The 19,598-nt window shown below is 34.8% G+C and overlaps 1 protein-coding gene across 1 annotated transcript in view; it reads left to right on the top strand.

Annotated features, from left to right (window-relative positions):
• LOC127834119 (serine-rich adhesin for platelets-like) overlaps positions 1-19,371 on the top strand; it is a 72,661-nt gene extending 53,290 nt beyond the window's left edge. The window contains exons 17-20 of the mRNA XM_052359738.1: positions 2,133-2,248; positions 4,235-4,372; positions 5,532-5,609; positions 14,245-19,371. Coding sequence (XP_052215698.1) covers positions 2,133-2,248; positions 4,235-4,372; positions 5,532-5,609; positions 14,245-14,361 — 449 coding nt within the window. The 3' untranslated portion in view covers positions 14,362-19,371. The remainder of the gene's footprint in view (positions 1-2,132; positions 2,249-4,234; positions 4,373-5,531; positions 5,610-14,244) is intronic.
• Positions 19,372-19,598: the final 227 nt, after the last annotated feature.

The following is a 19,598-nucleotide window of genomic DNA, read 5'->3' as shown; positions in this document are numbered from 1 at the left end:
TTGCCCTTACAAACACAATTGTTCTTAGTGAGATAGTGATGTATACTCACTGCATCAGCATGATGTAGTGAATGAGTAATCTGTTTAAACAGTGAACTCCACATTTCCTAAATAACTAGAATTAGTATTGCATGGATGAGTTTTGATTATGCAAAATAGAATTCAAATGCTGGTACATTTGTTTTTGTATTGTTTCTGATTCCCCAGGAAAAAGTTCTAGCAGGTGTAAAGTTCTAATTACTTGAATGCAAATTTGCTGTACACATAGTGTACCAGTCAGTGGGTTTTGATGGATTGTTGTGGAAGTTGTTTGGTATCTGGAAAGTTTGATTGCATTTCGTAAAGATTGAGAGTTTTTAACATCCGCATATTTGGTTGCATTTCATGTGTTCTGTTTTTTGCTAAGTAGTGGTTGGTGCCGTTTGCTGCGAGGTGTACGTGAGCGATCCCCTTTGTCGGCCCCGTGTGTTAGTGTGAAGTTTCCGGGGCCAGCCCCTTGTTTTCCTGATGTTTTATGTCGCTGGTATCTTGCTGATTCACATCTGGGTTATATTTTCTCTCTTTATGATGTAATTTATTGGCTGAGATTTTACATTGCAATGGTACACAGTGAAATTATGATGCTCTAAGTGGTAACTTAAAGCAAATATAAAATGGAATATAAACACAAGACATTGAATATTTTTACTTTAAAACAATTAATCTTTCATAAATCATAAATTTTATTTCATGCATAATTTGATTTTGCATTTGTTCAAATCATTTGTGATCATATAAACCATGTTCTGAGAAATCTGGACTTATTGCATGTGCGTTAAGTGTCGTCCAAGATTAAAATGTGCAGTATGCACAGGCTTTTGAGGGACAACCCTTTCAACAGTTAATAACTTATTGAAGTTTCGTTTACAAGAAGTCACTTCTTAATGAAAATGCAGTTTAAACGAAAAGTGTTGTCCCTGATTAGCCAGTGATGATGGCACGGGCTAATCTAGGATGAAACTTTACACACATGCATTAAGCCCAGTTTTCCCAGAACAATTCTCACATGGATATTCTACTTGAGTTTGCATTGCACAGTATAATCTGCGCTATAAATTGGGCTTTAGGTGTTGTTCGCTATATTCATGTATGGTTCTATATTGTGGAATTGTTCAACTGCAGATGAGTATTAATAATAATTTGTTAATAATTGTATGGTCATGTTCCATGGTATGCTATTTATCAAGTAAATACTTACTATTTTGTTTACACAATTATACTAATTGTTCCTTGAACGATGTGTTTGTAATATGAATGCCAAATAAGTCTTAAAATATTATACTTAGTTCTCTCTAGTGGGTCAACAGGTATTTGTTTTACATTTATCTGTGTACATTTTAATCTGTGGAGACAAACGAAACTCGTATATTTCAAATAACTTGTATATTTTGACAACTGATGTATAGCATCAAGTAATATTAATTTGTAATAACTGGAAAAATACAAATACGGAATTGATAAACATCGAGTAGTATAGCAGTGCAAAAGAGTGATTTGATATTCAGAATTTTCTGTAAATTAAACTATTTTAATGCATACTATTCCAAGGGAGAATTTGATTAAAAACTTTTAAAAAAAAACAGATCCTAATAACAGACTATCTTTTCTACCTTAATACAAATATAAGACTGGTCAACCTTCAGGCCAGTCCGTCCTGGCTCTTATTTACCAAATCAGTCTTAGAAGAGTCTTAGAATTTAAAATAAAATATCGTCTTAGACTCTATAAAAATACCTTATATTGTGAATATATACAGGCTAAAAATGGTCATAACATATTATTCTTTACAAAGAATTGTACAATATAAGTTGTTAACTGCTGTGTTACACTTGTCTTTCCATTATTTTGATTTTTTTATTTAATAACAGTTTAAAAATATTCTTTATTTTTATTCTTAAGTCTAAGAATCTGTTTTTGAATAAAGGCCTAGTTCTACACATATAATAAAAATAGGATATTAGACTGGCCACCCTCTATGCCAGTCCATCCTGTTCTGCCTTGATGATAGACTGGTTCCCCCATTTCTGTCTTGATGATAGACTGGTGCCCCCATTTCTGTCTTAATGATAGACTGGTTCCACTGACTGTTGCAGTGTTGACCAGCGCCCATGTGAAGATGTTAGATGACTACAGCAAGGAGGCCCTGCACAAACAACACGGGGACCAGCAGCACACAGACTTCTCTGAACAGATAGAGCAGCTGAGAAAGGTACTGAATATAATCCATACTATACAATATAGTGCTGCAACAATATACCGGTATATCGGTATGTATCGCAATACGCAATCAGCATATTGTATTGCGATACGATTTTCATCATACCGGTACGAAAATTCTACAAAAATTAATCCGCATTTCGTCCAGAAAAGCCTTCTGAAATAATGATATCAAGGTGAACAAAGCAAATCGGTGTTAAGTAAAAATAAGTAAAAATAATTTGTTACTTAAAAATAGCATTCTAAAAAGTCTATTTTACGGAGTAGGTTGTTACATGGGAGTCCGCAAAATCTGCTTTTGCATGTCATACTGTTAAATTTAAGATGAAGCTTATGGAAATACGAAAAAAAAACAATTTATTACATAATAACAATGTAAATTGATGTTATTATAAACAGAAATAATAATGAACAAATTTTTTTTTACCTAACAGCATTCTGATAAGTTACACGACCGGCTTTTAAACATCCACAATTCGCTTTCGGATTTTTATTCTTCTTGTCGGCTTTTATAATAGTTCTCAAATAGGCAGACCAAACGACGATGAGTTTGACAATTGACAAAATGACAATACTAATCTTTCATAACAAAATGCTTTGTAAAGCCAAAAAAAAGAGTTAATTGTGTTTATTCAGCAATTTGAAAAAAAGGCTAGAATTGCCAATAGGATATAACTAGAACCTAAACATACAATACAAAGGTTATGTTCATGTAATTAAGTTTGTTTTGGTGATTAGCTGGCGAGTTATAATTCTGGTACAAGTTAACAATATATTGCAATACGGGTTTTTGAACTGACAATATATTGCAATACGGTTTTTTTGGGAATTGTTGCAGCACTAATACAATGTATAAATGAATACATGCTTGCTCTGGGAAAACAATAAAGCAGCTAAGGAAGGTACAGATAATCATATACATGAAAATCTTGTTTATTTGTTGGCATGAAATTTCATGGTTTTTACACTTGTATAGCGCAAAAAACATAAAAATTAAAATAATATGAATGAGCAGCACTCAGGGAAAACCTTGCCTAATGCATGTGCATAAAGTGTTGTTCCAGTTTAGCCTGTGCAGTCTGCACTGGCTTATCAGAGATGACACTTTTCGCTTTAATGGATATTTTTGTTGAAATGATGCATCTTCTAAACAAAAATCTAGTGTAGGCAGAAAGTGCCGTCCCTGATTAGAAAGTGAAGACTGCACACAGTGCACAGGCTAATCGGTGATGATACCTTGTGTGTACCCATTTAGTACAGTTTAACCAGAGCATGGCGCATAACTGTTCAGGCAAGATATGAAAGATTGACATTTCAAATAAATAATAGAAAGGTATATATTGCTTGGAGTTAATAGGTTTCAATTTCATGGATGGATGTAGAGGCATACCTTAAAGTGATAGTTCTACATTTAACTACATTTCATCTAGTTAAAGAAAAATAATTTAATAAACACTTCAGAGTTCTCATTGTAGTTTGTATGCCCCTGGTAGGGTGGCACAAAGCAGTTGAACTGTCCGTCAGTGTGTCCGTCCATCAGTCCGAAAACATTAACATTGCCCATAACTTTTGCAATATTGAAGATAGCAACTTGATATTTGGCATGCATGTGTACCGCATGGAGTTGCACATTTTGAGTGGTAAAAGGTCAAGGTCATCCTTCAAGGTCAAAGGTCAAATATATGGCTTCAAAGCGGGGCAGTCATTGTGTTTCTGTCAAACACATCTCTTGTTATATGTTAATTTCAAGGGAAGTCACATTTGAGGTAAAAAATCATCATATTTTATAAATAAAATAACCAATAGAGATACTGTGATCATGTATATTTTAGTTTTGTGTATCAATTTCAATACTACTAAAGTTGCATCACTCGTTAAGAACATGTTGTGTTTCAGGCAGTTTACATATCTGGTACAACCTTGCGGTGTTTATGTATGCATGTAAATTAAAATTACTGATGTGTAACCTGTTTTCCAGACAATATCCACAAGGTTAAAACGTACCTTGCCTGACAACCTGTTGGAAGCGTTGAGTGACGGGGTGTTGCTGTGTCATCTAGCCAATCAGATACGACCGAGGTCTGTGGCCAGCGTCCATGTGCCTTCACCTGCAGTGGTAGGTTACAACAACGGTTTATTTTGTATTTATTTAAGCCTCATTCTGACGAATTGACCAATTGGCTTGATATGTCACATGTACATTGGCCATGGACAGTAGATGAACCTTTTGGAAATTGGGGTCACTAGGTCAAAGGTCATGATGACCCCTATGGAAATTAGGGTCACTAGGTTAAAGGTCACACGCAATAAGTATAAAATTGTTTCCCATCAATTACTCGTCAACAAATTGACCAATTGGCTTGATACTTCACGTGTGAATTGGCCTTGGACAGTAGATGACCCCTATATTGAAATTGTGGTCACTAGTTAAAAGGCCAAGGTCACTGTCACTTAAAAATAAATATTGGAATATCTGAATTGCTTTGAGATATTTACCTGACCTGAGCTTGACCTTCACTAAACATACTTTTGGACTAGTTCAATAGTTCTAAATTCTTGGTTAATCTGTAATGATGGGGATTGTCTAACATAAATCATGCTTCCTTCAAAGCTTTGATATTTGCATGGCTTATGTCTTTGAACACCATCAACATTCCCACATCACCTGACCACATGTTGACCTACTTTTGGACTTTAGAAGGTCAAAATTCCTGGTTTGCCAAAAAATGTAGTGTTTCATTTAATTTCAAAACTGCAAAGCTGCTGAGCTTTAAAAACCTGAATGGATGATCTATAAACACCATTAACACACATGCATCACTTGAGCTCATTTTGACCTATTTGTATTACCCCGAAGGAGGGCATATAGTGATCGCACTGTCCGTCCACCCGTCTGTCTATCACACTTTGCGTTAAAATTTCAAAAAATGCTCATAACTTCCATGTCGCTTCAGATGTAGCATTCATCTTTGGTATGCATGTGTAAATGGACAAGGCCTTTCCATAGGCACACAAATTTAGACCCCTTTGACATTGACCTTGAACTGAGGGTCTGCGCTTAGGTTTCGAAAAATGCGTTTAGGTTTAGAAAAATGCTCATAACTTCTATCAAAGCGTTTATTGGGGGCATATGTCATCCTATGGAGACAGCTCTTGTTTTTACTACAGATTGTTAAAATTCTTGGATTACCCAAAATGACTGTTTGGTCAACATAAAAGTAGTTTTTCAGTATTCCAAAAGTATTGTTGCTTAATAGTATTTTTACCTTTTTCAGCCCAAACTGACGCTTCCAAAATGCCGCAAAAATGTGGAGAACTTCTTGGAAGCTTGTAGAAAAATTGGAATACCAAAGGTTGGTGTACTGTTAGAAAAATGGGAATACCAAAGGTTGGCGAGTTTTTAATAGGAATACCAAATGTTGGTTCACTTTAAATAGGAATACCAAATGTTGGTGTACTTAAAGAAAGATAGGAATACCAAAGGTTGATTTAATTTAAATAGGAATAACAAAGATTGGTTTACTTTTAATTAGAATACCATAGATTGATTTACTTTTATTAGGAATACCAAAGGTTGGTTTACTTCAAGGGCAACAACTTGCAACTAATGCTCTTTATCAATGTTGTGCTGTGTTTGAAATTTGAGAAGGAAACCTGAAAGTATGAAGATTATTTTGCATTGAGATAGCTTTGTATAAGAAATTATTAAGCTTTTCTGCTTAGCTTTTCTGTAGTCACCATTTTGCGTCAGTTGTCCATTGTGTTGCCTCAATTGGCCCTCAAATGACTTCTCTTGAAGCAAGTGATGTATTGTTTTAACAAATTTGGAAGGAATATTCTTGTGTTGTTCCTCTACCAAATTTAAAAAATTATCTTGAAAACAGGCTCCCTTTTCTTGAAAATTCTTATGTCAGTTTTAAGAAAAAAACACTGATGTTTCATATTTTATTCAGTTGTTTTACAAGTTTAAAGTGGATAATGTTGTCAAACACAGTGGGTTTTGTTAACATACGATTGGCATCATTGCCATTTAGAGCTTGAAATATTTTAACACAAAAAATGTGTTCAGTCTAATGAAATTTACAGAAAATTTATTATGTTGAAACAGACTTCAGTAACCAGGACCAGATGATCACATTTTTTAACTAAATAATTGTACTGAAACGTTTCATAGATGACCATCTACCAAATTCTTAGTTCTTTAGCTGTAAAAAATAAACTAGATCAACCAACTATATTTTAATAAAATTGTTGCATTTGGATTATCACTATATGCTCGTATAGTCTATAGTGTTATAGTATTATACACCACATAGTATATTTGAATAGCATGCTGCACTTATATACTGAATTCCCATGTATTTCTAACAGCATTTGCCCTTTTGTCAATACCAAAATTAACTATAACCATTGCCTTTCCTAATCCCCACTCCATCCCACAATGAGAAGTGTCAAGTACAAAGGGGAAGAAGGGGGTTTTATGATGGAATTATTGTACAACTAAGTCTTATGCTTTAGAAAAAATGAAAGTGCTCTGTGGACAGGGGGTTCAATGCATGTGCGTAAAGTGTATTCCCAGATTAGCCTGTGCAGTCTGCACAGGCTAATCAGGGACAACGCTTTCCATCTTATCTGGAATTTGGAAGAGTCTTCATTGAAACAAAGAATGCAATAAAAGCAGAAAGTGCCGTCCCTGATTAGCCTGTGTGGACTGCACAGGCTAATCAGGGACGACACTACGCACATGCATTAAACCCCTTTTTATGGAGCGAGGCTCAAATGCATGCATTGATTCTTAGAGTACGTAGATGTGCATGTGTAACTTGTAGTCCTACATTAAAGCTGCTTATGTTCTGCCCATGTTTAACTCAGAATTACAAGAAATGGATTTTTAAAGTAGCGTTGGCCATAGGGGGTATTTGTGACTACTGTAACAAGCTTTAGTGCTCTATGTCCAGGCCTTTTCCTATAAAAAAAAAATTGAAAAAAAGAAGTGTCTTATGATTATTATGTCTCATTTTTTGCTCAGCTGTTTTCCGAGGTATTGTCATAGCCAGTTCGCCGTCCGGCCTCTGCCATCCGCCGTTCATGTCATGCTAAAACCTTTACATTGGCTCTAAAATCAAAGTGCTTCAACCTACAACTTTGAAACTTCATATGTAGCTGCATCTTGATGAGTTCTACATGCCACACCCATTTTTGGGTCACTAGGTTAAAGGTCAAAGTCACTGTGACCTTTAATGTAATACTTTAACATAGGCTCTAAAATTAAAACTGCACCCACAGCTGAGCGTTGACACCAGCTATGCGGTGCTCTTGTTATTTAAATTACATCTAACAAAGCATATAACTATAATTTACATAATTTTATTCCTATAATGATAATAGTTATTTATAGCAGTTATATTGAATTAGTTTTTCGCAAATCAGTGGACTTATTGCGCAAGAAAATTCCCAATCCCACAATTGCATTTTTTTCCAAAATGGCCATGCTATGACAAAGGTTGAACATTGAAATAGATCGTCAATGGTTAGATATACATGTATTGTTGCCAGTATTGCAGTATTCACATATTTATGTGATTTGCGATTAAATCAGGTCTGTTTTGAAATTGATTTATGGACATTTGACAATTTCTTTAAGTCCGTTTTTTTAGCAATTAAAAGGATGTTTGAAATGAATACAGGTCCATTTGGCAATTTATACAGGTCCATTTTGATATAAATACTGGTAAAATTTTCAATTTATGCAGGTACATTGCAATAAACATGTCCATTTTGCATATAATGCTTGTCCATTTTGCAATTTATAAAGATTCTTTTTGCAGTTTATACATGTCTATATTGAAATTAATACACATCCATTGCTGGTTTTATTCTTTAAATGTTTGTGTTGCTATTTAGTTTGGTCTATTTAAGTATTTCAATTTAAAAATGATTATGCAACCAACCTACAAGGGCTAATACAAGAACTACAAACAGTATTGAACTTCAACATTTTTAATCTGAAATATTTAAAGAAATAAAAATCAAAGCTCAAATTATACATGTAGTTTTCCATTGTCAATATTTCATGATGCTACTTAGTCTGAGATTTAGAATTAATATAAGCCACCCTCAAGGTTAATACTTAATGCAGTGCATAATGTCTTTACAGGCTATCAGTGACAACAGTAGAATGAATTTTTATGTCCCCCACTATAGTTGTGGTGGACATATTGTTTTTGCCCTGTCTGTTGGTCTGTCTGTCTGTCTGTTTGCGCCAACTTTAACATTTGCAATAACTTTTGCAATATTGAAGATAGCAACTTGATATTTGGCATGCATATGTATCTCATGGAGCTGCACATTTTGAGTGGTGAAAGCTCAAGGTCAAGGTCATCCTTCAAGGTCACAGGTAAAATATATGGGTCAAAATCGCTAATTTAATGTACACTTTTGCAGTATTTCAATATTGAAGATAGCAACTTGATATTTGGCATGCATGTGTATCTCATGGAGCTGCACATTTTGAGTGGTGAAAGGTCAAGGTCATTCTTCAAGGTCAGAGGTCAAATATATGTGGCCCAAATCGCTTATTTTATGAATACTTTTGTAATATTGAAGATAGCAACTTGATATTTGGCATGCATGTGTATCTCATGGAGCTGCACATTTTGAGTGGGGAAAGGTCAAGGTCATCCTTCAAGGTCAAATATATGGGTCAAAATTGCTCATCTAATGTCACTTCTGCAATATTGAAGCTAGCAATTTTATATTTGCAATGCATGTGTATCTCATGGAGCTGCACATTTTGAGTGGTGAAGGGTCAAGGTCAAGGTTATATTACAAGGTCAAACGTCATATAGGGAGACATTGTGTTTCACAAACGCATCTTGTTTGTTTTGAAATGATTTCCTTTAAACAAAAAATTCCTTAAAAGCTGAAAAGTTTTGTCCGTGATCAGTCTGCGAAGCCTTGTTTCCCTCATATGTTGTTGAAGGCTTAGACATGTGCTCAAATAACTTCTGGCAAAATATAATCAGCATGTCCCATGTCATCATCTGTCACAGCTTTATAGCTCCTCAGCTTTTTTAAGGATGAGCATGAAACTGCTGTATCTAATACATATGAGCCGCGCTCAGTACAGACTAATCAGGGATGAAACTTTCCGTTAAACTGGATTTCGCTACTAAGAGACTTTCTGTAAACAGAAAAATCATAAAAGTGCCGCACAGGCTGATCAGGGACAACACTTTACGCACTGCATTTAATGCCCTTTTCATAGAGCACAGCTCAAATAATGTAAGAAGATACAACTGTTTGGAGCTCAATCCTTGAGTTTGCCTTGCCTTTCACTTCCCTGTGCTCTAGATAAACAATTACTTATCCAATACTTAAAAATTCCTCCCCACATGAAACAAGGGTCTACTCTTCCCCTTATTGTAAAACAACAGGGTGTTTAGGTGAGGCCACCTAGGTAAGGCACCAGGAGAGTCACCATGTGTATATTCCATTAGTACCAAGCACTTTTTAACATTTAAACTATACGATGCTTAGAATAAATAAACAACAAATCATTTTCTAAAGTATAAACAAATTTACTTTCATAAGAGTCTTTACCAGTTTAAGCCATTGTTAAATCATGAGTATTCTTGGGACAATAATTATTTGATTGTGTGTGTTGACATTTCCAAAAGTTTAACTCAAACACATGGAGAAATGACCGACGCAAATTTTAACCCCTTATTGTTATACCAACTTCTAACTGCCCTCAGTCCCCACACACACACCCCTAACGCTTTGCCTGGACTCATCTGCCCCCTCAATCCCCTCACACACACCCCAGTCCTGTCAACCATCCAATCCCCACACATACACCCCTAACGCCTTGCCCGGTCTCATCTGCCCCCAGTTCCCTCACACACTTCCCAGTCCCGTCAGACACACCCTAGTCCCCCCACACACACCCCTAACGCCTTGCCCACTCTCATTTCAGGAGTGCATGTGCGATACCGAGTGTGTAGTTAGCGGGTGTCAGCCAGCTAGAGTACTCCTCCTGGTGATGGCTCTAACCTCCCACCCCACATTAATTGACGTCTACGTCTCCCATTTCTGTCTGGCTGCGCTTGTTGCTACTTGCTTGTTTCTGTATTGGCATGGCTCGTTGTGATGGTAATAACCACTAATGTACGTGGGTTGATCCAAAAGTTTATTGATATGTTAATTTTTGAAGATTTATTGGTGAAACTAGAATACATAGTAGGCTTGGCTTATTTACATAGGTAACATTGGCATATTGGTAACATTGGCAAAAAAATTTTTAAGTAAAATTATAAACAGTTTGTTTTTGTAGGTTAAATTTAAATCTGTTTGTCTAACAAATGCAAAATGAAGATTCTTATTCAGTATGCTCTTGATATCAAGGTCGCAGTGGTGTAATGGATATGGTGTCTGCCTTGCGACCGTGAGGTCAAGGGTGCGATCCCCACTGTGGGAGTGTTCTTAAGATCACCCTCAAAGACACCAAGTACTAGTTCTAGGCCCAGGAAATGGACTCAAGAGCGTGTCAATAAAATGAGGCTTTCTATGCATAAGCCTGAGGCTTTCTATGCAATCAGGCTAAAATTAATAAGTTTAACCTTAACTAACAAATGCAGATGAAATTCTAATGAATCTTCTGGCACATTTGACGGTAATATTGCACATGGGTGAACATTTTCTTGTTTAACAAGTTATTTACCAGTTATTGTTGATTTGGGATGTTAACACCTGATTTGCTGATATAACAGTTGCACAATTTTCTTCGTTCACAATAATTGATCATGCTCAAAGGAACAGCTGACTTCATATCAGACTTTTGCTTAAGAATAGCATAGTATCTCGCTAGTTTTAATCTAGCATGATATAATAACTGCTTGTGTAACTCATAGCTCAACCCATACGAAAGAGGTCTGACCTCTGACAATTACGATACAATTTCCAGAGGTCTGGTATCATTTCCCAAACTGGCGGTCCTCGTGTCCGACAAATAAAAATATGTAAAACTTTCTTTTGTTTGGAAATGGAAATGAAACTTACATGTAGAATCTGTTAAAAATAGTGACTGGTCTAGGTTTATTATCCCCCGCCATAGGCGGAGGGATATTGTTTTGGGGTTGTCCGTCCTTCCGTCCGTCCGTCTTTCCGTCCGTCCGGAGCCATATCTTGGCAGTGCTTTGGCGGATTTCATTGAAACTTGGTATGAGTATATATATGGATAATAGGATGATGCACGCGAAATGGCATTGTACACCATCTGATAATTACAGAGTTATGGCCCTTTGTATCTTGAAAAAATGCTTTTTTTAGTGTCAAATATAACACTTTTGTGTCCAGAAGCATATTGGCGGGGGATATCAATTCAACGAATTTGCTTGTTTTACTTTAATAGATGGGTTTAAGCAGAGTAAATTACCAATCTGTCAAGCCAAATTGCTGTGCTGGCAACGTAAATGCTATTCTCTGAACCAGTAATAACCTGCATAAAGTTTTGTGATTTAAGCGAAACACAACAGTTTTTCATCAGTTAATATGACGTTTACTGGCAGGGAACAATAAGGTATTTTCTCTGGTTAGCTTAAAAGAAGACAGAGGTCAGGTAACATCTATTGAGGTCCAGTAAATTTCCAAATTTACTGAACCTCATGTCATGTAAGATTTGTTTGTCTTTTGCATGGGTTGCATAGCTGTTAGATTATCATGTATCATTATGTATTTATAACACAATACTTAATACTCCTTTATACTCCTTATTTATTTCGTCTAACGTTAGACAAAGTCCTATGTCGCATACAATGTATACTGTACAGCAGGTTTTAAAAGCAAGTAGTTTAACATTACTAATGCATAATGTCAAGCAAAATTATAAGGCATCAGAAGCAAGAAGTCCATTTTTAATGTTAATAGTTGTAGAATTGATAGTTAAAAATTAATTAATTTCTATGATACCTACACTGTAACCTGCCATGTCTATTAAAATTCATAAATAAAGGCAGGGCTTTAGATAACAAGCGTATTTGCGTTATTACACAATTTAAATAACCTAAAACGTAATTAAATTCAAAATAAAGCGTACAAAAACGCAAATACAAATAAATAACGTAATTCACGTAAAAAAACTTGCGTCATGAAACGCAATTCTTACTATTACCGGACGTATTTTTTAGGCCGGTTATTTTCCGTACACAAATGTACCGGATTGTTTATATGCCGTCCTTGGAAGAAAAGAAGGCAGTCTTTCCAGCAGTTATCAATCTTTGGGGTTTTATTGTAATTATTCATAGACCTGTATGATTTCTTCTTTCATTTTCAAGGTCTTCAACTCAAAATGACCCGAAAAGCGGGTGCATCGCTTTGAACAGCCATAATTTAATCAATTGTGCAGCGATTTTTACAAACTCGGTCTTATTAAACGCAAAAATGAATTAACTTTGATCAGAAAATCAGTAATTGTTTGTTGTTATGTACAGGTTACAAGTGAGGTACCTTTTTGAATTCCATTTGTATAAATAATTTAGTAACCTTAGTTGTTTGATTTTTATATATTATATATGTCATTCCCTAAATTACCCAATTGAGTTAAAAAACTGGGAGTGAAAAACCCAATTAAGCTCAAAAGTATGGGGTGAACATTTTTACTAAAACTCTATTGAATTTACAAAAACCCTATTGTTGTCAAAACAGGGGGTTGATTACCCAATATACCCCAAAAGTTATCTATAGCCCTGAATAAAGGTAAATTAAATCTTAAAATAAAGTGCTTTTAAATGGCAATTTAACCTGCTTTACATTTAATCATCAAAACTGCATTAACAATGTGACCTTCATATACCTTAATGCTAATTTCAGGTCATAGTCTTTTCAGGATTGAAAGGAAATCCCTATTTACATACACATATGGTACAGTCAAAGTGGTACAAAGCATTTCCTGGTTCATTTACTTTCAAAGACAATAACATTTGAAATAAAAAGGTGTCCTGAAGCAAAATGTTTCATTTTTCATCCAGCATCTGAATCATCAGACCATCTTTGCACTGGGGAAAGGGGGTAACATATGTGCATATACAGAATGTAGTGTGATACAAGATAAGCCTTTGCAAACTGCACAGGGGGGACGACACAACGCACATGCATTACGCCCCATTTTCCCATAGCATGGCTTAGGTGTTGAATAATAGTGGCAGAACCAAATGAGTTCAATGTTTAAATAGATTGCTACTGGATGTGTGATCTTGCAAGAAAAAATTCTTATATATTTGTGTGCGAATGTTTGTTTCACTTGAGCTGTACTCCTGTGTAGCCTTTAAAGGGGCCTTTTCACAGATTTGGGCATGTTTTGAAGTTTGTCATTAAATGCTTTATATTGATAAATATTAACATTAAAGTTTAAAAGCTCCAGTAAAAAATCAAAAATAAAACTTAAAAAAGGGGAAAAAAAAGCTTGCTCTAGGGCTCGAATAAGTGACCCCCGGAATCATGAAGTAAAAACGCATTAGCCGAATGAGCTATCCTGCCAAGCATTCATAAGTATTAGATGCGTATTTTATACGTTATATAAGCAATCTTCGTAGTTTAACAAATTGAAACGACAACAACAGAACTCTCCAAATTATTCAATCGTTTCGCGTTGCAACGCTTTATAATTTTTAAGTTTTTAAATCGTCAAAAGATGCATAGAATTCAATTGCTATATTAGACCATGTCAAATGTTCAGTAATACTGTTTCCTCACAAATATCATAACTAAACCTAAAATTTGCGAATCTGAAACAACTTTTTTCAATTTTGTCAATTTACCAAACCGTGAAAAGATCCCTTTAAGTCAACAGCAAGGATTTTACTCCTAGATTTGTTACATTTTACACATACACTCATAACATTTTACACATAGACTCTTTACATTACATTACACATGGTTTCATTACATCACATGTGAAGACATTTTACACTTAGACTCGTTACATTTCAGGACCAGATGTGTGACCCTGCAGACATCCTTGCAGGCAAGGGACTGCACCGTGTGGCAGGCACAGTTGCAGCCCTTGTTGCTAGGCACTCCAAACAGACAGAGGCATCCCTGGTCTGAAGTGTTGTTAGACCAACATGTTAGGAATATATTTTGATTTAACTGTGTGTGAAACTTATGCATGCAAATAAACCAAGGCAGTACTTGATGGAAATGGCATTTGACCAGAATTAAAGTCATATAATTAACTGGCATCTTTTAAGTATACTTAAGTCATTTTTATTGGGTGGCATTAAATTTCAGGGTTATTTGCTTTACATGTATCTTTTTTGGATGTGTTTGTGTTAAATTCGTGGAATGGTCAACACACAAAATCAACAAAATGACCCACGAATAATAATGAATTTACAGTATACTACAATTATGTTACTGTTTATGAAACATATGCAATAAAAAACATGGCAGTTCTTGATGGAAATGGCATTAGACCATAATTTGATGAATATAATATAAGTTTTCTTACAGTAATTTTTAAAATGTGTGCAATATATCAAAGCACACATGTATTTCCATTAAATTAAGCACATTTTAGGAATATATTGATCACAAATGTCTGTAGCAAACTAAACATTTACTGTTAACTTAGATGTTTTGTAATTAGATTTTTTAACAAGATTGTCATTAGGTATTTTGTGGAATAAGAAGCAGTGAATCCCAAAGCAATTTAAAGCTTCACTTGTGTGAATATTTATAAGGATTTATTCCAGTTATGTAGCGCTTGATATAATAATGTGATATTAAAATAGCTGTCATGTGACCCTATTTTCTAGTATTAATCAATGTGATGCAGTTATAGTGCAGTCTAGTTAGGATGTCAGAAAACAGATGTGCTTGGTTCTTTGGAAGAATCTAGAGATCTGTGTTAAATGTTACTAGTACTAATGAATATTTATTATGTTTTTATTTTGTATTTATCTTTGACTTCCTTCTTCATCTTCCATTCGCATAATAGTGTTGTAATGTTGTTTCATTTGTGCCAGGTTCAGGGAAAACTGGGCTGTATGCTTGTGCATAAAAGGTTGTCCCAGATTTAGCTGTGCAGTCTGCAAAAGTCAGCCTGGGACAACACTTCTAACTTTTATGGAATTTTTGGTTTAAAGGTCTTAACGAAAATCCAGTGAAGGCCGACGATGTCATCACTGATTTGGGATGACATCGCATGCATTAAGCCCTGTTTTCCTATAACGAGGCTCATATAAGTTTCACAGCATCTTCCATACTCAGATTGTTTATATATATTATGTAGATCTATGTTTTAGCTTGAACAGCGCGTTCACCCATTCTTTATGATGTGATATTTTGTACACTTTGATCGTATAGCTCATACATGCATCATACTTGCCTTGTTCTGACCTGTGACATTAAGTGAGTTTGGTTGGTATTACCAGTAGTAACTCACCAATATATGCATCTGTATATGCCTTACATTGTTGTGGTACTCTAGGATTCTATTCCAAGTTTTAAGAAATGTATTTAAGTTTTAAGTAGTTTGGTCCTCATCTTTAGAACATAGTATGTTTTTGCAATAGAAATAGCTATGTTCAAGGGCACATTACTGGGGATCGTTGGGCATTAAAGAAGTGTCTTGTGCATTTTAACTTCATGGTAATAATATACTTCAAAAGTTCAAATTCTATCATTTGGGTAATATAGAGGTTGATCAATTAAGAGACTTTAAATGTGTTACTTGGCAACCTTGCCCATGGCGTAGTACAAAGGCTTATATCTTGTGATAATGTGGATCAATACATAATAATGTGGATCAATACACAATAATGTGGATCAATACACAATAAACATTTTGTCTTTGTTTGTTCAAACCATCCAAACAGATTTGGTAGACAAGACCTGTGAATTTGTTACCAACATCTCAATTTCCCAAAATAATGTCTGAGAGAATGTTTTCTTTGGATGAAATACAAAGGTTTATTTAAAGATTGTTATCACCTTTGGTATATGTATGAACCACTAGAACAAATATTAAATTTCATTTACTTACAATTTACTCATAATTGCATGAGGACAAATTGTGTGCGTTAAGTGACTTTTTATGCTTTTGTATCCAGTTTTAAAATGTCTTAAAATTCATTGATTTGTTCGCAAACAAGCTGTAGCATACATGTTTATGCACGTGTCTTACTTTACTAATTTGTTTTAGTTTCAAAAAAACTATCTGTATACTAAGTATTTTCAAAATATGTTTGTAAATACATGTGCAATGTTTCGAAAGTTTCATTTTATGAATAATTTGTCATTAGTTGTTAGTATTCCAGTAAGCTTAATTTTGAGACAAAAAACAACTAAAATCTAGATGGATTTGATGCTATGTTAAATTGCCTTTAAAGTCTCAAATTATTGTAATAATACTGAGAATTGAATATTGTTTATTGCATGAGTCATAAAATTATTCAATGTATATTCCAACAAGAAACTTTTCCAACATAATTTGTATAAAACCGTGTTAAGCTATTTGCAATCAGTGCCTGTCTTGTGTATGGGAGTTAGTGCAATACCATATCAATAATGTTGGTTTGTTTTTTAGCTGACAAGGAAATTTGGATTAACCCATATATGCCTAGCGTCTAGAAAAAAGGCCTTGGCAAACAGCGTAGACCCAGATGAGACACCACATGATGCTGCGTCTCATCAGGGTCTGCGCTGTTTGCTTAAAGGAATTTCTTTAACAAATATTCTAAATATAGAAATAAATATACTAGACATCCCTAATTTTGGAAATAAATTGATTCAATTTAGAAGGATGGGAGTGTCCACAGGGCATAAATGGGTTAAATAGCCAACCAAGTGTGTTCCATCTTTATCAAGCGATTACATGAGACCATTCATATCAGTGTTTGTCAAGTCTACCATAGAAGTTGTATAACAAATGTAAATAGCTCAAATTTTTCCTAGAGAAATATTTCACATAGATATGAGCTGCGCTTTGTGAAAATAGGATTTGATGCAATTGGGTAGAGTGTTTTCCCAGATGAACCTGTGCAGTCTGCACTGGCTTTTCTGGGTCGACAATTTTTCACAGAGGACAGCCAATATGATTTATATATGCTATGGCTATTGCCTGTTACACCATACCAGACATTATGCACTATTGAGATGCTATATGATATTTTATTTTAAAGAAAGCATGTTTTATTGTGTTCTTATTTGTATATTTGCTGGGTCAAAAATACTGGACCAGTGTTCTTTGCGATGCATAAGCATTTAAGTCTTTGTTGCTCACCTTTGGGGTGTGATTTCTCCTCCCTTTAGCTTTTAGCAGATGTCCTTGCTTTCGATCCCAAAATAGTTATACAAATAGTTCTAAAGTTTGTTTGATCCATATATAAGTATAGAATGCTGATAAACATGTTATGGTTTGTCTCCCCTGAGGTAAATATTACCTACCTTTTAAAGGCAAGAAACTCTTTGAAGACTGAAGACTCTGATTCTCTTGAGATGAACTGCTTAAATCTGTTCTTTTAACCTTTAAGCCTTGTTGTAAGAAAACTGGGCTTAACCCTTTTCAACATAGATACGTTTTTTGACGCATTTGTAGTCCCTTAGCGAGTTACATTTAATTAAATACCTTTCTTACTAAATTCAAGTTTTAAAGGCTTCATTTCCAACCCTAAGATACTGATGAGCAGCAAACAGCATAAAACCTGAACAGACTGCGAGTTACTCGCATGCTGTTCTGGTTTTATGCTGTTTGCACATAGCCATTTTCACTTTTCGTTATGGGGGAAAAAAGGTTAATGCAAGTGCATACAGTGTTGTCCAACTTTATTCTGTCTGGTATACAGAGGTTGATCAAGGATGACACTTTCTTTTATTGTCTTAATTGCACTTTAAGTTTTAACCCTTTGCATGCTGGGAAATTTGTCGTCTGCTAAAAATGTCATCTGCTGAATTTCAAAAATTAGCATTTTCTTCGATTTTTTTTCAAAAAATACTATCAGAATAGCAAACAGTTTGGATCCTGATGAGACGCCACGTTTTGTGGCGTCTCATCTGGATCCAAACTGTTTGCAAAGGCCTTTAAAATTCGGTTCCAGCGCTATAAGGGTTAAGGAAGATTCTTCTTAGCCTAAATCCAGTTTTGAAGGAACGGGTTGTATCTGATTACCCTGTGCATACTGCACAGGCTAGTCTAGAACGACGCTTCTCTTACATGCATTAAGCCTGTTTATTTAGCAGGAGGCTTATTATTCTATCTTGCAATTAGTCCAAAAAGTTTTAAATTGACTTAAATATAAGACTAAGTCTTCATTAAGAAGTCAAGAGGCTTGACCCTGTTGCAAGCGGAGTTCTTGCAGATTTTCGTTAATAATTTGTTGCAAGGACACCACAGAGTGTGCTGCAGTGCATGAAGCAGCTAGCATAGCTCTTGAAAAACAGGGTTTATGCATTTCTGTAAAGTTTCGTCTAAGATAAGCCTATGCAGTTTAAACAGGCTAATCAGTGACGACACTTTGTGCCTTAATAGGATTTTCATTACAAAAATGTAAACTTCAATAAAAGCAGAAATTGCTGTCCCTGATATGCCTGTGTGGACTGCGCTTACTCATCTAGAACAAACATTTAAGCACATGCATTAAGCTCAGTTTTATCCAGATTGAGGAATATATTATGTATTTCGATAATTCAAACCTGGCCAGATGAAAGCCCAAGGGTCGGAGCTAAGAACATGTTATTGGAATTGATGAAGAACACAAACTGGTGGACATTTAATGTACTAGCTGTACAGTTTGAAAAGTATCTGCATAATTTTTTACTTATGCAAAAGCTAATTGTGAAAATTCGATACTTACTTAATGGGTTAATATTTCTCACTTATGATCTGAAAATCGTATTAGAATTTTACTATAAATATAGAAGCAATGAGAGAAAAAAATCCCAATTTATTTTTGTTTATGTCATGTTTCCTCTGCATCTAGACTATTTATCTTGTTTTTGTCATGTTTCCTCTGCATCTAGACTATTTATATGATTGTGTTCATTCATTCATGCTTAGCAATGCTTTGTGTGTCAAATTTTATGTGATATTAATGATTAAAACAGTTAGATAAGGCAGGCTGTGTGTTTTTGTCTTGAAAGTGTTCCTATAAATGCTGTAGGTATCATTTAGACTTTGTTATACCGTACTCTTTTTGGAGTAAAAATTAAGTTACAATGCCGTCGTTAAACAACTATCACTTAACTGATGACAAGTCTACAAGAAAGTACTAGTAATTTGATTTGCCTTAGTTAATGTATAAAACAGAAATTTTATTTTGAAAAACGTTCATATAGTGTTGTTT

Source organism: Dreissena polymorpha, chromosome 6 (genome assembly GCF_020536995.1).
Source record: "Dreissena polymorpha isolate Duluth1 chromosome 6, UMN_Dpol_1.0, whole genome shotgun sequence".
Taxonomy (NCBI): domain Eukaryota; kingdom Metazoa; phylum Mollusca; class Bivalvia; order Myida; family Dreissenidae; genus Dreissena; species Dreissena polymorpha.
The sequence above is the reverse complement of the archived record's forward strand: the minus strand, read 5'-3'. Positions and strand labels throughout refer to the sequence as shown.